Source organism: Adiantum capillus-veneris, chromosome 24 (assembly GCF_014529385.1).
Source record: "Adiantum capillus-veneris isolate H3 chromosome 24, ASM1452938v2, whole genome shotgun sequence".
Taxonomy (NCBI): Eukaryota; Viridiplantae; Streptophyta; class Polypodiopsida; order Polypodiales; family Pteridaceae; genus Adiantum; species Adiantum capillus-veneris.
The window spans coordinates 103,836,559-103,856,046 of NC_140954.1; the positions used below are offsets into that span (position 1 = coordinate 103,836,559).

The following is a 19,488-nucleotide window of genomic DNA, read 5'->3' on the forward strand; positions in this document are numbered from 1 at the left end:
TACCAGACTATAAGTTTTGACCAGTTCTGGCAATGGTTGCAGGGGGAGAGCTTCGTGAATACGACGACTTCAGAATGTCCACGGGTTGATATGACATCTGCACTCGAGCCAACCATCATACCCTGCACAAATCAAAGCAGATTTTAAAGGCTCCTACTAATTTGTTTAACCAAAGAAAGAAGTAGCAGTGCATAGTAGTTACTAGTGAATTTCAGGAGAGAAGATGATTGATGAAGTTTTAATTATGTTCCTTCTAATTGAGGATTGTAGCCTAGGTAACAAATATTGGTTTACATGTGTATTTGTGGCGCAGTCATTTTGGTTTTGTTATCATGCCTCTCTGTGGAAAGTAGTTTTTGGAAAGCTCGTAGTTTCTATAAGTACTTAAAGGGGGATCAGATCATGTCAGGGCCAAAAGTAACTCCATACTCTTGTATACTTCTATATTTAAGTTTTCATATTTTGCCTCTAATTATACGGTCAAAACTTGAGAAAAAACACAAAAAATAAACCAAAAATGGTCTAAATATTTTGTATATAGTGACAAGTTTATTTTCTTCAGGTTGGCCTTATGCCTCTCAGCTCCGCTTAACTGATTTGTTGGTATCGGAACAAGGACAATGGCGGCCTACATATACATAAAACAATGCTTAGTTAATGCCACTCCTTGTAAGAAATAGGAAGAAAACATGTTCGCCCTACATATACATAAAACAATGTGTAGTTAATGCCGCCCCTTGTAAGATATAGGGAGAAAACAAGTTGCCTATCATTTAGTTGCCATGTGGCACTATTGATATTGTCTATCCAATTGTCCATAATTGCTTCCAAGAGTTCCATGCTTCACTAAGCCTTACGTAGGCCCAAAAAAAAAAAGCATTCTCTCTTTGCATCACAAAAATGCTATGGTTGTTAACTCTTTATACTAGAATTTTGCATGGGAGTTTGGTTTTGTCTATTGCTATGTTAAAAACTGGGCCTAGGAAACCCAACCTATTTCTTGGTGCAAAAAAAGGTGGATATGATTTTGATGATATTTAAGCTAAGATACATTCATTCATGCCAATTATTGTGCTGTCTTTGTCAATCACTAATGATCATTTTAGCATAAAGCCATTTGAGGCAGTTCTTGCTTACCCAGAAAGGTGGAATGGTACCCTTTTCGGATGGGAGCGGTCCATATTGTAGTAATTGTAGGGATCGATGCCATAGTAGCAATTACACAGAGAGAGAGAGAGAGAGAGAGAGAGAGAGAGAGAGAGAGAGAGAGTACACTTGTAATACGCAATATATATATCAAAAAGCAAAATAGAATACCTTTAGCATAAAATAGAATATGTATATTAAAGCCTTTACTTATAACGTTGAAAAGCTATCCGGCTCATTCTTTCATGAATGTAGACAAAGATAATATCTAAGATACTAAAAGCTTATCTTTCATATAAGCCTTTACAAGTAAGAGATGTTTCTCCCCAAAGACTCAAACTAAGCTTAGGACATGTCCATCTAACTATCCTCCCCTTGGGCATGGTCTATATTGAAGGAAGTTAGATTGAACCTCGATGCCACATTGGCTATATTGAAGGAAGGTAGATTGAAACAGATATGGTGTCACACATATTTAAGAATCCTCTCCTCAAACAAATAAGACGGAAGAACATCCACATTTATAGTACATCAATATATTCACAAAAGAGAGTAGGGGCGATATAGACATGCAAACAGTTGTCTTCTTTGTCCTCTTTGTCCTCTTTGTCTTCTTTTTTGTTCTCGTCTTCTGCAAGGTTGATTCTGCCTTTTTCTCTACTACTGCCACTGTTATCTGGACATTTTGACGGTGGATGTCTTTGACGTCGAGTTGCTACATAATTATTAGTGTATCAATCTTTCGAGAAATGTCCTAGTTTTTTGTATTCGTAACACTTCTTATTTTTCGTCATAGTTGATGATGATACATTTCTAGACGATGGTGCAATGTAAACTCCATTTACTGACATCTTCTTTGTTTGCTTCTTTTTCTTTAATTAAGATATTTATGACATGTTGTAATGTGGATGTTGGTTTCTTGTGTTCTAGCACTGTTACTATATTGTCAATTTTTTTTTGGGACAATGCTTAAAAGCACAACAAGCTTATGTTCTTTTGAAATCTGATATTTGATATAAGTTAATTGAGTGATAATGCTCATTAACCTGTTAACTAGACTTCAAATAAATTTTTTCGTGATTCATCATTAATTTGTAAAAGTTTTTTTTAAGGCTAATTTGCTCATTTTTTGTTTTGCAACAAATTTTCTTTTAGGATTGTCCATGCTTGAATTACTTTGGTACAATTATCAGTAAAGTACACATAATTATCATGTAATGATGTGATAATTATTCTTAGAGTTTGTTCATCTTTGGCTTTAATTTGTGTAATCTTTCCCCTGGTAAGTGCTTTTAGCTGTGGATGGTTCAATTATGTGTGGCTTGACAATGGACCATAGTTGCTTATGCATGAGATATGGTCATCCTCATTATTATTATTGAGCTATGGCCGGGCTTGTTGGCTCCACACATGTATTCATGGTGATCGCCGATGATAGGCGCACACCACACTTAGTAGAGAGAGAGAGAGAGAGAGAGAGAGAGAGAGAGAGAGCATACTAAATGTCGGCCAAGTATGGACGTCCAAGTGTGGTTGGGACGACTCACATAAGGGTTTGTAACTCTAACTTTTATCTTATTCTTGAATGTATGGTTTACTTGCTCTCTTTCTCTACAGCATAGACTCTTGTTGTGTGTGAGTGTTTGAGAGCGTGTGTGTGCGAGAGACCTTACGGTAGCGGGGGCAAGGCGGTTGAGTAACGACAACGACTGGCTCCCTCTTCACAATGACACAAGATTATTGCAACGATAGAAAAACAGAGGTGAGTAACACATTGTTTGCGTTCCTGAGCTTCCCCGCACATCGGTTGTGTGCTTGTAGCCTTAGTGACTCACGCACAACGCACAACAAGTTCCTTGCGATACGCAAGTCCCTACAGTACGACATTTTTTGGCATCGCTGTCGGAGAGACGTTGTGCGTTTAGCTTGAGATGCAACTTTTTTTTTTCCTTCCTACAGTTTTCAAATTTTTGAAGCTTTCTGCAGATTTGTTGTTTGGCTGAGGAAAGGCTTAGGGTAAGGACAGATACTGTGTTTCTACATTCTTTTATTTTTTGGAAGTAATTTCAAGCATTTTTTGCAATGTTATGCACTCTTCAGTAATTTTCATTTTTTTTTGGAAATTTTTGCAGTAAAATCTCTGTGTTTTTTGTATTTTGTTGATTTTTTGGTTCAAAATTTGCATTTTTTGCATTCTACAGTAATTTCATGCACAAAATCTGCATTTTTTGCACAGATAAAAAAAAACCCGCGTATTAAAAGAATGATCGGGATCATTCCCCAACCCCAAGTCCAAGCGTAAGTTCTTAGTCTTATGATATAGTATAGATCCAAAACTATATATATAGTCTAACCACAAGAGGGAGTGAGGGTATGTGGGACAAGTCTTTCACCCTCCCCTTCACACTTGGGCTTTCCATTTTAAGCCTTGTTCCCAACTAGGAATAGACTATTATGAGGATTTCGAGAGCGTAAAGTCACCAAATGTTGGGTTGTAAAGCAGGCCATGTCCCTCTAACCGAAACAGTCGTTTTGAGATATCATACGCTATATTCCATAGCTAGGTCAAAAAAAAAAAGACGATTTTTTTTTTTTGAGAATAAAATTGGTTGCAAACCACCCAAAAGAACAAGGTGAGTGGCCTTCATGGGCATTCACCAATACTCCTAAGGTATCAATGCCACATGCACCTGCGCTCTAGTCTTGTGCTAGAGCACGAGCATATAGAGAGTGTCTCCGTTTACATGGGCACCCATTATCCCTCCACATTAGGCTCTAGGCCCTCAACGGGAACCCAAGAAAGTACTACTCAAGACCCCCTCCTAGTAGCTAGCGACTCTTCCTCCGACTCAAAGGCGATGTAGGGATATCCTAAACAAAATTCTAAAATGTCAAGACATGCATGCCTTTGCCCCATGGCACAGGTCTAGCGTGTTTAGACACTCAAAAGAGACCTTTAGTCGAGCCATCCGTTCAGAGCCCACAACTAATGAAGTGAACGAGGGCAATGGGGAGGTAGATTCGCCTTCCACTTCTCATGTAGACTCTGTACTCCCCAAGGGTGCCCGTGTTGACATCCTACCTACTCCATTTATTAAAGACCCTACTGAGCCATCACCCCTTGAGGTTCTACTACGCGATGGTAGGAGTCTTGCAGAAGTGCAAGAGATCGAACGCTATATACAAGCAACGAGGGAGTGGGAAATTGAGAGCCTATGAAACGAAAGCGAAAACCCCTATGACAACAACCGTGCCAGCCGAGCAACCAAGTGCTCCCAAGACAGCAGTCATGGAGGGTTAGGTGATGGGGAGCCATAATGCTTTCACTTCAAGGGGAACCTTCAACACGCCAAGCTTAGAGGGGATATTTCTCACAGAAAATTGGGAGCACAACCTACAAACTGAGACATAGGCCGACTTGTACAAAAGCTGCACATACCTTGTGGGATGGTTAGATGTAGTAGAATCCACGTTTGGGGCCACAAGTTTAGAGGAGCAACAACGGATGATATGTGATGTCATCCATGGTGCCATCCAATTAAGGAGGCAAGACTAGGGAATTAACATTCCTTCAACGGGTCCTTTGAGATTCTTGGATACGGGAAAGGCCAAACGACCAACCCTATCACAAATCGAGACTCCCTCAGGGAGTCCCATTGATTCTTCATATGTTGTTTTGTATGGATTCTCGATACCCATTGATCCTTCATACGTTGTTTCGTATGGAGTCTCGATACCCTCTGAATCCACAAGAAATAGTTTCTCATTCCCAAATTCAGCTCATCTTCCCCTCAAAGAATGTACGGCTACTATGTTTGTCCTACCAAAAAGTACACCTTGGACATCATTTGCGAGTAAAGCACCATACATAATAGCACAATGCCCACAACAATACCTACAATTGTACATCAATCATATGTTTCTATGGACCCTCATACCCATGTAGCTCCCACACCCCTGATTGTTTCGACAATCTACACTGAACAACCACCCTATCCGGGTACTCATTCTAGTGGGCCATATCAGCTAGTATTAACATGTCATATCCTATGTCTGCTATGCTTAGGGCCACAGATATGAACTTTGGGCCACCACATGACACAACATCATACCCAGCTTGGGACCCAAGGATCACCCGTATGCCTGACCCGAAGGCAACCCCCATTCCACATGCAGTCCCGAGAGTGCCTGTCCTCACTGTACCTGCTCACTTGGATGACTTGGCAACATTTTCTTAAGCTATCGGTCGATCTATTGCTGAAAATATACGTAACACGCCTGATAGAGAGCCTAGAAATAAGAGTAGAAGTGGCTAAGCTCACACAAAAATAGAGTGGGAACAGGGATGTTAGAAAGCATATTGAGGTATTTGAGCAGGCATGTGATTCCCTGGAAGAGCACAATGAACTGTATAAATGCAAAGCTTTGAGCTTGACTCTAAGTGGGAAGGTAGAAAACTGGTATAGAACCCTACAAAATAAAGAGCACACAAACTATCCTACTCTTAGGACACTGTTCTTGAAAGAGTACATACGAGAGGGAGTGCTTTGGAGTGTAGCATCTCAGCTCCAAAAAGCCCAATAAGAAGAAGGGGAGTCAGTGAGGGACTTTATTAGTCTCTTGAAGCATTTGAATTCTCGTTGTAATTTAAATGAGCGCTTCAATAATGACCAATTGCTCTATAGATTCATTAGGGGACTACGACATGAGGATATCTATAATGGCCTAGTGGGAAGGTAGGAAATTGGTATAGAACCCTATGAAATAAAGAGCACACGAACTATCCTCCTCTTAGGACACTGTTCTTGAAAGAGTACATACGAGAGGGAGTGCTTTGGAGTGTAGCATCTTAGCTCCAGAAAGCCCAACGAGAGAAAGGGGAGTCAATGAGAGACTTTATTAGTCTCTTTAAGCATTTGAATCCTCGTTGTAATCCAAATGAGCCCTTCAATAATGACCAATTGCTCTATAGATTCATTAGGGGACCACGACATGAGGATATCTATAATGATCTAGTCATTAGAGGTATCATCACTTGGGAAGCAATCACCACCAATGCAATCCAATTGGAGGATGATTTAATTATTCAAGGAGAAAGAGTTTCAGTTGAGCTTAAATCTACTAGCTTGCAAGCATCGGGGTATGAGCCAATGACCATAAAGCATATTGCTAAAGAGCCAAAGATATCTGAGATGACTTTAGCAGATATCACCAAGGCCATTCAAGAAAGTCTTACAGATAGTCGTGCTCCACAAAATAATCATATGTATCCAAGAAGGGAACAACAATGGTGCTTAGTTTGCTTTGGTCCACAAAGCACTAGTGATTTCCTATATTTAGAGTAAAATTCAACAGGAATTGCAATGCATGTGGTAGGTACGGTCACCAAGCTAAGGATTGTATAATGTTCAAATGTGTGATGGCAAATAGAACACCCTTGGCTTGGATGGATTCACCTCAAGTTTGTGCATTGATTCCTGCACTAGTTGTTGAACAACTATCATAACACATGGTTCCTAGAGCCTAAGATGTTGCTCAAGCTACACTGCTACCACCTCCAGTGCTAGGACCGCAGCCCTCGCATCCAAGTGTCATCCCTGTGAATCATATGGGTTGCAAGCCATCTAGTGCTTGTTTGGAAGGATGTGAGGAAGATATAGACCCTAATATTGCCTATGGGATGGATGCACTTGAAGAGTGCCCACAATGGAGGACTACTAGGGACAAGTCAAACCCATTTATCAAGTAGCTGCACTTGTAGCAAGAGGCCAGAATATCAATATCACTGCCAAGAGACCACCTCTTCAATAGTACGAGTGTGGGGTCCACATCGTGTAGCTGAGTGTTCTATTAGACTACAAAAGAATGCCACACTAGGGTATAACAATCACGGGAGCACATCTACAATGCCGATACTCATGTGTAATCGATGTGGAATAGATCATTTGATTGTCCAATTTCCTAATAATCCGAATGCACCAACGATCACTCCATTGAACTTAATTGAGATTACTGAGGCGCCATCACAAAGTACACCGGTGGTACCAGTAAATGTACTCACACGATCGATGCTCCAGAACCAAACTTATATTCTTGAAGAAAGAGACGTGGCATCAATCGCCCAATCCAAGAACAAGAAAACACGAAGGAAGAGGTCACAAAGGGTAACGAAGACAAAGCCCAGTGCGAAGACTAACATAGGGACTGGGGATGATCCCGTGTATATGAATGACACTGGAAATAATTCTGATTCAGGTGAGACCATGGAGACTAATACGACCATTAGAAAAGAAAAAAACAAGGAGGATCATGATGAGCCACATTTCCATCTTTCCCATGTCAAGGAACTGAAGCCCAAAAAGTTTTGTTAAATATTGCCAAATTGCTGGATTTCATGGCTTCAAAAGTTAGAACCACCATCATGTTTAAACTATTTGGAGACCCCGAGCTATTATTAGATTTTCAAGCTTTGCTCAATGGAAAACTGTAAATCGAGCTACCACAATTTGCACAGATGGATGGAGCTAGGGAGGTGCCAATAGAGGAGGAACATTTTGATTCACAACCCAACCTAGATGAGAACTCTGTTGTTGAAAAAATGGTTAACAAGTTGGGACAATACTTTGAAGGCAATGAATTCAATGCAACTATACCAATCACTACCAAGGGATTAAAGTTGTGAAGGGAATCCTTGATGGTGGCATTGAGGTTAACATTGTAACTAAAAATTGATGGGAATTTATGGAAAGACCTCACCTTGCGACTACAAACATAGTGGTAAAGATGGCGAGCAGGACTTTTGTTAAACCTATTGGGATGCTAGAAGATCTCAAGGTCAAGGTCCTTGGACACAAAATAAGGCATACCTTCATTGTTATGAAATTTTCCAAGCACACTATGTCATTTGAGATAATATAAGGACGTCCTTTCATGAGGGAAGAAAAAATGGTGCATGGCTGGTCTAAAAACGATGTCTACTTGCAATTCCAAGACTCTGTCATTCAAGTTGATCTTGTAACTGGTTGATCACATCCTCTAGGAAATAGATTTATAATTGATCATAGATCTGACACCACAATTCACTAGGCCCCATTGCAGCATTGTTACACATGTAAAAGGACACTGATGTTTGGGAAGATTCCCCTTATATGGATGTTCTACCTGGGATGACTGAGTCTGACAATGTGGATTAGGTCTACTTACAACAACCATCAACACCTAGGGAAATAGGGGGACGAACTTGGTAACACCTGATGGGGATGAAATGCCACAACTCGTACCTTTAAATCCGATAGAAGCAATGCATATATCTTCCGATGATCTACGAGATGAAGGCTTGATTGACATTGGAACCAGTAGCATCTCAAAAGACTATAGCCCACACGATTCGGACTCGGGATCATCAATTGAAATTGACTCTGAGAATGAAGAAACTAAGTTAAATCCTGGTGCAAATGCGGGGATAAACCATTCAAGGCCCAGTGGTACCCTGGATGACAATCTATCTTGGAGAGGAGAAGACACAAGTAGCGATTCATCTAGCGATTCTGCACTAGAGATTGACCATAATAAAAAATTAGACAACAGGAGTAAGCAGTATAAGAGGCGACAATATCGAGCCAATGTACGTGCTAGGATAAATGAAAAGAAATCTACCGCAGAATGGCTCAGTTATATGGGGACATGTGATGCTCATCAAAAGTTGATAAATAATTGGGGTGAATAAATTCAAAGCGTCATGTGGTGCAGTCTATAACCCATTGACATCGCACAGCTAGAAGCTACAGAGAAGCCAAAGTTGACCTGTAAGGAGACGACAAAATCAATAACTAGCTCAACAACAAAAGGAAGTGAAAGAGAAATCACAGTCCAAAGAACAACAAGACCCCACATATTTACATCTTGCACCTGAGAATTTCAAATCCTACAACACGAAGGAGCGTAAGGTTGTGTATACAAAGGCCTAGAGAACACCTATTGATGGAAGTAATGGAGTCTATGATGATCCAACGATAGTTAAAGAAATAGAGTTAGCAGTCCCAGGTGAGGAGTCCAAACTTGTTTTCATTGCCCAAGATCTGACAAAGACCGAGAAATATGTACTTAAAGACCTTCTCAAGGAATTCAAGGATATATTTGCTTGGTGCTCCACCTTCCATGATGCAACAGACAATTCCCATGAATAGCATGGCTAAACCAGTCCAGCAATGACCCTACCCAATGAATCCTAAGTATGCCAAAACTGTTTAAGAAGAGATTGAAAAGCTTGTCAAATGCGGACTCATATACCCTATTGAGCACTTAGAATGGGTGTCTGCAATAGTTATTGTGCCAAAAAAGAATGGGAAACTCAGAGTGTGCATGGATCTCAAGGAGGTCTATACCGCCACTAGGAGAGACCATTATCCCTTGCCATATCAAAACATGTGCTTGAAAGAGTTGCAGGAAGGAAGCTTATAGCTTTTTAGATGGGTACTTTGGCTACAATCAAATCACAATTTCACTACAAAACCAAGCGAAAACTGCTTTTATAACCGAATTTGGAGTGTTCGTATTTCGTGTTATGGCTTTTGGCTTAACCAATGCCCCTGCTACCTCCAAAGATTAATAAGCACTACTTTTAGGGAATATTTGAGGGATTTTGTGAAGCTTTCTTAGATGACCTTTGTGTTTATTCTTCTTGGAAAGAACATCTATCATGTTAACAAAAAGTGTTTGAAAAGTATAGATTGTATCGTGTCTCAGTAAACCCTTTCAAAATGCCAATTTTGGATTAAACATAGAGTCATTTTAGGGCATATAGTGTCCAAGAATGGGATCTCCACAGATGAGAGAAAAATTAAAGCCATTTTTAATTTGCCACCACCTACAAACTATAAAGGAGTTCAAAGGTTCATGGGCCATGTTGGTCACTACCAACAATTTATCTTAAACTTTACCGAGATAGCTCGCCCATTGTACAAGCTTATTATTGAGTTACTGGACCGCAAAGTGTGACCATGCTTATGAGTTATTAAAAAAGGCCTTGAAAAGTGCTCCCATCCTACCATGTGCATATTGAAGTATCAAACTTTGCTATTGGATGTGTTCTACCTCAACCAGGAGAACATAAATTGGACTACCCCATTAGCTTTGCAAGCTGTCAATTAAATGATGTTGAGAGGAACTACACCACTACATAGTAGAAAAGTTTGTTGGCTATAATTTATGTAGTAAAGAAATTTTGCTACTATCTTCTTGCCAACAAGTTTGTTTTCTATGTGGATCATCAGGCGTTGTTGTATCTGGTAAGTAAACCTTGTTCCACGGAAAGAATAACACAATGGTTATTCATTCTTCTTGAGTTTGATTTTACCCGTTGTGGTGAGACCCGGTAAAAGACATGTCATGGCTGATCATTTGTCTCGCATACTCAATGGTGAAGCCCCTACTGGAATCAATGATAAATTGCCCAATACTTCCCTATTCCTAGTTGAGGCCATGCCTGAATAGAGTGAGAAGATTGTGAACTTTTTAGTTTATGGTTTCCACCCAAAGAGCTTCATAAGGATATAGCTCAAAAACTATTAAAGGAACGTGAACCTTATTCTCTAATTGCAAGAACTCTCTACAAAATAGGGAAGGACGATATTCTTAGATGTTGTGCTCGTGAGGATGAGTATTTATACATACTGCAAGAAGCCACTGTATATAGCCGGAGGAAATTTTTCAGGGGATCTAAATGCTAGAAAGGTGTTGCAATCAGGCTATTGGTGGCCTACCTTATTCAAGGATGCATCACTTTTTGCAAAAGGGTATAATGAATCATTACAAGATCACATAACAAAAGGATTGGATATCCTTATATCCTATTAAAGTGACTCAACCATTTGAAAAATGAAGTTTAGACTTTGTAGGCCCAATCAGTCTGGAAGCTCGTAACACTCAATTTGTATATATTATTGTTGCCGCTAACTATGTGAGAAAGTGGGCGGAAGCCAAGGCGACACGCAAGGCTGATGCAAGGTCAACTGCTAAGTTTCTCTTTAAGAACCTTATTACACGATTTGGTTGTCTCCTTGAGATTGTGAGTGACAATGATTTTATAAATGTAGTGATAAAGGAACTCACGACAAACTTCATGATAGACCACCTCAAGTCTACACCTTATTATCCACAAACAAATGGCCAAGTTGAGAGCACTAACAAGACTTTGATTTCTATCTTGACCAAAATAGTGGAAGCTCATCGCACAGATTGGTATTTGAAGCTGACATCAGCTCTATGTGCTTATCGTACTGCTTACAAAGTGGCTATTAATTGTACACCATTCAAGATGGTATGTGGCCAAGAGGCAATTATGCCATGGGAGTTTGTAATTCCTAGTCTGCAGGTAGCTTCACAAGAAGGTTGGGATGGTAATCGTTTAGTTGAGCGTTTATATATCCTTGAGAGGTTATATGAAGAAAGACAATTGGCTGTGAAAAATGTACTTCTGGAGAAAGATAGGAGAAAAAAATGGTTTGATCACCATTTAAAGAACAAGGATATCAAGGTTGGGAATAAAGTACTTATATACAGAGTGCGTAATGAGAAGCAAAAGTTGAAATATGCGAAAAAAGGACCATATAGAGTATGCAAAATCACCAACAAGGTACCATTTGTGTGGAAACATTTGACGGAGTTGAAACCATTGGATTCCTCAATGGGAGTAACTTTAAAAGATACTATGATCCTTTAAGCCAAGAAGAGCTACGTGTCATCCATTAAAAAAAGGGAGCCAAGGCACAAGCAGAATTGAAAAAGATACAAGCTCAAGCTGAGGCTAAGGAGTGACATCAACGTATTAAACGCCAACGAGAGGCCAACCTTGGAGTTACACATGCATTTCAAGTTGAAACAGAGGATGCTTGGTTGACTCTGTCACACCTCTACGATACCCTATTGAGTTAAATAGCATCTATGAAAAGTGCTATATAACGTTTATTGGACACTGGTGCTAAATATAATCTGCTATCATATGGAGTGTTGTGCGAATTAGGAAATTCATCTCTATCTGAGAGTATCATCCAAGTCAAGGGATCAACAAGAAAAAAACTACTGTTTTTGAAACTTGGCACACTTCTGTCAGTTATGACAATGGGAGCATAGCTCAAGACTTTTTGATCATGCCTGTTGGAACTATGGAAGGCAATATAAACCTAGGATGCAAGTGGATGTTAGCGACCAAATGCACTATTAATTGGGGGACTGGGAGTGTCACAACACAAAAACCAACTCTTAGCCCTACCACTCAAGCGATAGTCCCTGAGATATCACCTCCTGAGGGAATACAACCCAAAACATTACATGTCAAGAGGTTGAACCATCTGTACCTATAGTCCAACCCTCTAGAGCTTCAACTTTTGTAGTTGAAACAAAGCATGAGACACACAAGAATTATTGTAATATAACAAAGAAAAGATACAAATGGGTCCCTAAAGCTTCTTTAGCGATCATTTTTTACATTAAGAAATAGAAGCCTTGTAAGAGACGCCCCACTCGCTCCAAGAAATGTAAGAAAACGTTGTGTTGGATTCCTAAATGACTATTGGAAGTCCACGGCTACTATGAAGGGAATGATAAAATCTACGTGCCTAAACGTAAATTGTGTTCTTACTTGTCACCTATAGACCCGTGTGAGTCAAATCCTGTAACGATAAAGCCGATTGAAGACCGGGGAAAGGGAAAGATCATAGAATACTATACACCTGATTCAGAGCTAGTTTGGGTACCATAGCAAGAACGACTTGTATTTCTAGGCTCAAACATAGAAAAAGCAAATGAAGCTTCTTGCTCTTCATGTAGTTCTTCTATAAAAACACAAACTTCTTCACAACTTTCACCTACCACCAAAAATGTACAAAAAAACAAGGAAAGAATAGCACCTCCCATTGTAAATTCACCGCTTAAAACAATGTTTCAAGTAAAATCATGGGAGAGTACCTTACCACCCTTGCAACTAGATGAAACGCCTAAGGTGGTGAAACTACTAGTCAAAAGTCTTCACCCATTACAACTTGGAACAATTGGTTTTAAAAGGTGACGACATCGTTCCAAAATGTATGATCTACCCAAGGAAGGGGGAAGTGTTTGCTGACATCCATCATTCACTTGCTCCCCTCTTAACCTTCCTCCCTGACCTTTCAATCTCCCAATCTTAGATAAAGTATATATATAGCCCTATATTCAAGAAAAAAAAAGGAAAAGAGCAAGATCCACCAAACAAAAAGCTGGAAACCTACAAATTCTAGTACATAATCCAAAAATCATAATAACACATTATGCACAAGGACACGACCTTTGGACATGAATCTTATAATAATACTAACCAAAATCTATCTGTGTGTATAGATATGGCTAGTACGCTACAGTCATCCACTCCTACCTTGGGTGAGAGGTAGCCTCTTTACTTCTCACAAGTGTTTCACATAGTCTACCCGGTGCTTGCTTGTGAATAGGAATTAGAATGGCTGATACAATTCTTGACCACGACTGATCCTTACTTAGTAGAGAACGTCTCTTCGATTGCACAAGCTTTTGAGCAAGATGACTATACACGCCTAGTGACATTCTTCGTGAACATATGTGCATGTAATGATGATGAATATTTACATGATTACATGGATGGCACGTATGGTCTCACTGATGATTACTTTATTTTTCTTGACATGACGAGGATAGGGGTTTAGACTTAGGGCTACCCACCCATCTATACAATATCCTATTCCCTTGACCCTCTAGGGGGGTTGCAAATACTTAGGTTAGGGTTATTTATGTTTTTTTTAATTGTGTTCAATAAAGATTGGTGCCTCTTCCCACTAATGTGCCTCCTAGAGGCATTCCTTGTGTTTTCTAGTGTGTACAGGAACACATTGTGGTAGTTGGGATTTTAAACTTCATGCAATCTTTGTCTAGTTCACTCTTCGAATCAAGCGTGATCATCAACATGAACACGTGTTTCTTGTCCACTATCATTGTCTCTTGTCTTTTTTAGCATCCATGTTTTTCTGCTTTAACTGTGATTGGTAACACAATATTCAGCACATTTGCTTAGTATCAAACATTACATTCAATATAATTTCATGCAATAGTCCTTTGTATAGGTTTATGAATCAAGAAGTCTGACTTAGCTAGTTTGACCAATATAGACATTAGAGCTCTTCTCTTAATACCATGAAAAATGCCTTCCTAATGTCAATGGGTACTTTAGGTTCTTAATCTGTTATTATGAAGCATTGTGTGCAATGTACTAGTGCTTTCTAAGGGACTTAATCCCTCTTGACCTTTAGCTTAAATATTATAAAGGGAGTTTATTATTGTGATGAACATGGAGAGGGTGACAATGTCAATATGACCCCCCAAAGTTACAAAATTGAAATGCAATGGAAAAAAAAAAACAAAAGTGCCAAAAATGTAAAGCTAGAAGAGAAATCCTAACTTGATTTGGTACTTCACTCACATGTATTGCCTATGGTACTAGAGCCCTAGAGGTTCCCAGTGTGGATGCTTTTCCTTGAAAAGCAAAAAGCCCAAGGCATACAAAATAAGTACACACGTCAAAAATTAACACTAGTTTGGTACCAAAGAGGACACTAAAGTCTCCTTTTTTGCGAATTTTAAATAAAATGGTACATGAAATCTAGAACAGATCTCAAGAAATGCTTTTGCAAACTTATAAAATGTAATTCAAAGTACTCATAGAAATTACAATCCCTCTCTTTTTATCATAACCTCAATAGTAACTACACTCATGAAAAGAACCTACGCAAAAAAACACTCAATGTTCATTCAAACTCGTACTCTAGTTTCTCATTCAAACTCGTACTCTAGTTTAAGAAAAAAATGAGGAGGCTGCATGCAATAATCTGTGGTAACTACTTATATATGTGTTTGATATTTTTGCAATTGTCATCTGAGAAAAAATTCTTAAAGTCGTGTGGGTCAAATATGCAACGTGCACAGATTCCATCAACGATCACACAAAACATTTAGTTCATCTAAATTTACAATGTCTTATGATGCATATATACTAGATCTATGACTCCGTTATATAAGGTGATGATTTTTAAAGGTTATGCAAGCCACATTTGGTGATTTATGGCATATCCAAAAAACAGCACACATTGTAATTATGATTTTTTATTTATCAAAGATAAGCCTTAAAATAAAGTCGACTTTTGGATTTTTTTCATTTATCTCACTTATTTGTATACAAATACCTCACATGGACACTATTGGGAGATTTATATACACACTTTCATTAGTTTTCCATAGCAATGTTTTTTTTGTCAAAAATTATGCACTACAAATTTTTTAAAATGAGCTTAAATTACAAGATGCCTATGAGTTTGAACCCTTGAAAATTGCTTAGTTGATGGGTATTGACCTATAGATACATTATACACCTTAGGTTTTGTCCCATAACCTCATCATGTTAATGAAAGAGGCCTTTAAAGATCAAATTTATCCTCTTTGTTAGCATTTTTGAGATTTTTGTCTTTTGATTATAACAAAAATATGATCCGATAACTAGGTTATGAAGCTCAATTTCTTGTTATAATAAGTTTTTTCCTATCCATACACCTTGAAATATATGCAAAATCTTATTTTGATGAGAAGTTATATTCAATTTATGAAAAGTTTGTTAAAATTGCACTAAAGTTCTATGATTTTTTCATCTTAAAACTTATCATCATAATCTTAATTTAGTATTAATTTTGAAAAAAAGTAAAATTTGGCTATGCTCTTCACCTCATAGTTGACCTAAGATATGAATGTGACCTATGAATTATTTTTCTAGATTCACCAAATAATTATGATAAGTTGCTAGAAAAACAAGACATTTGAGTGTCCGATTACAAAACTAGTGTTAAATCAATGTGGAAAACACTTTGGGGGGTCAAACAAAGGGAATAATTCAAGCGATGATTTCATATGCAATTCCTTTTATCGTAGCTTAACTAGAATGTCTTTTAGGTATAGCCTCTTGTCAGCCCTCGAACATGAAATACTTTGCTCTCGCGATTAAATAGCTTAATTAATCAAAGAGAATTGAGAAGCTTGCCCATGGTATTAATAGTTGACCTCTAGTGCCTCTCAACCGTTAAATTAGCGACCCCAAACTTGTTTATTTTTTTACCTTTACAAGTGCTTATGCGTTTGATTATATTACAACTTAATGTTTATTGCTAATTTTTTTTATATATTCTGTTACCAATCATTGATCAATTTGTATGCCTATTCACTGCATATGCTTTTTAATTATATATGTTCTATGAGAATACAATTACTATGCCATTTTTGGTTGATTTTACAATGTTTGAAGAAAGCTAAAGACATTCAATCTCAGATGCTCTTCCACCTCGACGAACGGATTTCACCTCACTAGCTTTTGAGGATGGAATCTACATCAGGAAGGCATGCATGTCAACCACTTATGGACACCCTATCACCTTTGGTGGACGTCTTATCACTTTATTTGAGTCATAGACCGGGCTTGTCGGTCCTATAGGTGCGTAAGTGATCACCGATGAGAGGCGCACCACTTCTCATTTTTACATTATTTTTGCTATGACCGGCTACCGTGGATGCCCATGTGTGAATGGAATCAAAAGATCCATTTTGACCTAAAATCCTCATTCTTGAGGTGCATGCTAAATAAGTACTCTTGATCTACCTCTACAGAGAGTCATTGAGAATTGCGGTGGCATGGCGGCGGCCGCTCCCTCTTCTTTGCGGCACGGAATCCTTCACACCATTGTCCCTTTGAGCTTACTAGGATAATTTGGTTGTGTGAGAATCATCAAACATTGTTGTATCTAGTAAACAAACCATGTTCCATGGGAAGAATTACATGATGGTTATTAGTTCTTCTTGAGTTTGATTTTACCATCATGGTGAGACCCGATAAAAGGCATGTCATGGTTGATTATTTGTTTTGCATACCCAATGGTGAAGCCCCCACTGGAATCGATGATGAATTGCCCGATACTTTCCTATTCCTAGTTGAGACCATACCAGAATGGAGTGAGAAGATTGTAAACTTTTTAGTTAATGGTTTTCCACCCAAGGAGCTTTGTAAGGGTATAGCTCAAAAGGTACTAAAGGAATGTGAACCTTATTCTCTAATTGTAGGTACTCTCTACAAGCTAGGGAAGGACGATATTCTTAGACGTTGTGCTCGTGAGGATGAGTATTTGTACATACTGCAAGAAGCACACAGGGGCATAGCCGAAGGATATTTTTTGAGAGAACTAATTGCTACGAAGGTGTTGTAATCAGGCTATTGGTGGTCCACCTTATTCAAGGATGCATCACTTTTTGCAAAAGGATGTGATGAATGAAAAAGTTACAACACAACTGAAGGATTGAATACCCTTACATCCTATTAAAGTGATCCAACCATTTGAAAAATGGGATTTAGACTTTGTAGGCCTACCACGTCCGACAGCTCGTAACACCCAATCTTGATATATTATTGTTGCGACTGCCTATGTAACAAAGTGGGTAGAAGCTAAGGCAACACACAAGGTTGATGCAAGGTCAAGCGTTAAGTTTCTCTTTGAGAACATTATTACGCAATTTGGTTGTCCCTTTGAAATTGTGAGTGATAATGACACTCATTTTATAAATGAAGGGGAACTCACGACAAGCTTCATGATATTCCACCATAAGTTGACACCTTATTATCCACAAGAAAATGGCCAAGCTGAGACTACTAACAAGACTTTAAGTTCTATCTGACCAAGACGGTAGCGGCTCATCGCACAGATTGGGATTTGAAAAGCTAACATTAGCTCTATGGGCTTATCGTACTACGTACAAAGTGGCTATTAAATGTACACCATTCAAGTTGGTATATAATGGCCAAGAAGTAGTTATTCCATGGGAGTTTGTCATTCTTAGTCTTCAAGTAGCTTCACAAGAAGGTTGGGATGGTAATCCTTTGGTTGAGCATTTATATATCCTTGAGCAGTTAGATGAAGAGAGGCAATTGGCCGTGCAAAATGTGTTGAAATTAGGGTTGCAGAGAAACGCACACAGCTTGGAGAAGATGAAGGAAGCTCAAGGCACACAATAGAGAGTGTGTTACTTAGTGTGAAATGGAAAGATAGATAGCCCAAGAGTGATGGATGTATATACAATGCACGGGGAAAAAACCTCCTAAAGAGGGAAAAAATGCACCGACGGTCCTAGTGTGTTCACACACATCACTAACACATGTATATGGTAACAAATCCCTCTTGGAGTGATGCGGTGAATGAGAGCTTTAGATGACCAAAACGTGCATGCCAAAGTTTTGCATCTGAAATAGCCCTTGAATCTGCAACTATATTGGCAAAATTTTGTCCACACTTGTCATACAAAGTGAGCTTATACAGCCCACGACACAGAAACCCAGATGCAACAATTTCATCACCAAAACTGAGATCATGAATTGTACATCTGTCATCCACAAATTTGACTACAAGTCCAAGTCTAGCAAGTGCAGATACAGACAAAAGATTCTTCTTGATCCCATGTACATAAAGTGCATCAACAAGTGTGAAAGAACTGCCATTTGTAGCAGTAAGCAGAATCTTTCCAACTCCCTGAACCAGATAAGAGGCATTGTTGGCACAAGTGACTGAATTCTCATGAGGGGCAGACTCGAGAGAGGTGAACAATTCACGATGTGAGGTAATGTGCTTTGTAGCACCACTATCGAAATACCACACATGTGAATCTGCAACAACTGACAAGCATGCATCATGGACAACAGGATTGTATGTGCACTCTGCGCTAAAAGCCCATTCTGCATCAACATCAGCATTACAGTCTCCTTTTACAAAAGACTCAACAATGGTTGCATTTGTAGTGGAACCAGCATTTGTAGTGGAACCACCCTCTTTCTTCTTAGCCGCTTTGGCCTTCAACTTAGGACACTGCTTGATCAAGTGATCATTAGCTTTACAATAATGGCAACGCATCTTCTTTTTGCCCTTATCACCATAATTTCTAGACGAATTGCTGCCAGCATAAGCATTAGGAACAGAAGTTTTGCCACTCGCAGCAGAACCATAAGAAGTGGCTGCATTGTCGTTACCACCCTTTCTTTGAGAAGCAATAAAAGCATGTTCAGTTAACTACACGCTGCCTAGTCTTGTTTTTTTTGGAAAGTGACTCTTGCAACAGCAATGTGCATAATGCATCAAACTTGACGACTTCAGGATTTCCTTGGGTCATTAGTCTCCAAGTACTGGCAAAAGTGAACTGTCTAAAATGACTTCACTTACAAAAATGACTTCACTTACAAAAATAAGTTGCTCATTGATATCCTTG

The 19,488-nt window shown here is 38.9% G+C and overlaps 1 protein-coding gene across 2 annotated transcripts in view; it reads left to right on the forward strand.

Annotated features, from left to right (window-relative positions):
- LOC147426885 (plant/protein) overlaps positions 1-472 on the forward strand; it is a 54,291-nt gene extending 53,819 nt beyond the window's left edge. For both annotated transcript variants that reach the window (XM_086498549.1, XM_086498548.1), the window contains one exon: positions 43-472. In XM_086498549.1, the coding sequence (XP_086354675.1) occupies positions 43-147 (105 nt within the window). In that variant the 3' untranslated portion in view covers positions 148-472. The remainder of the gene's footprint in view (positions 1-42) is intronic.
- The last annotated feature ends 19,016 nt before the right edge of the window (positions 473-19,488 follow it).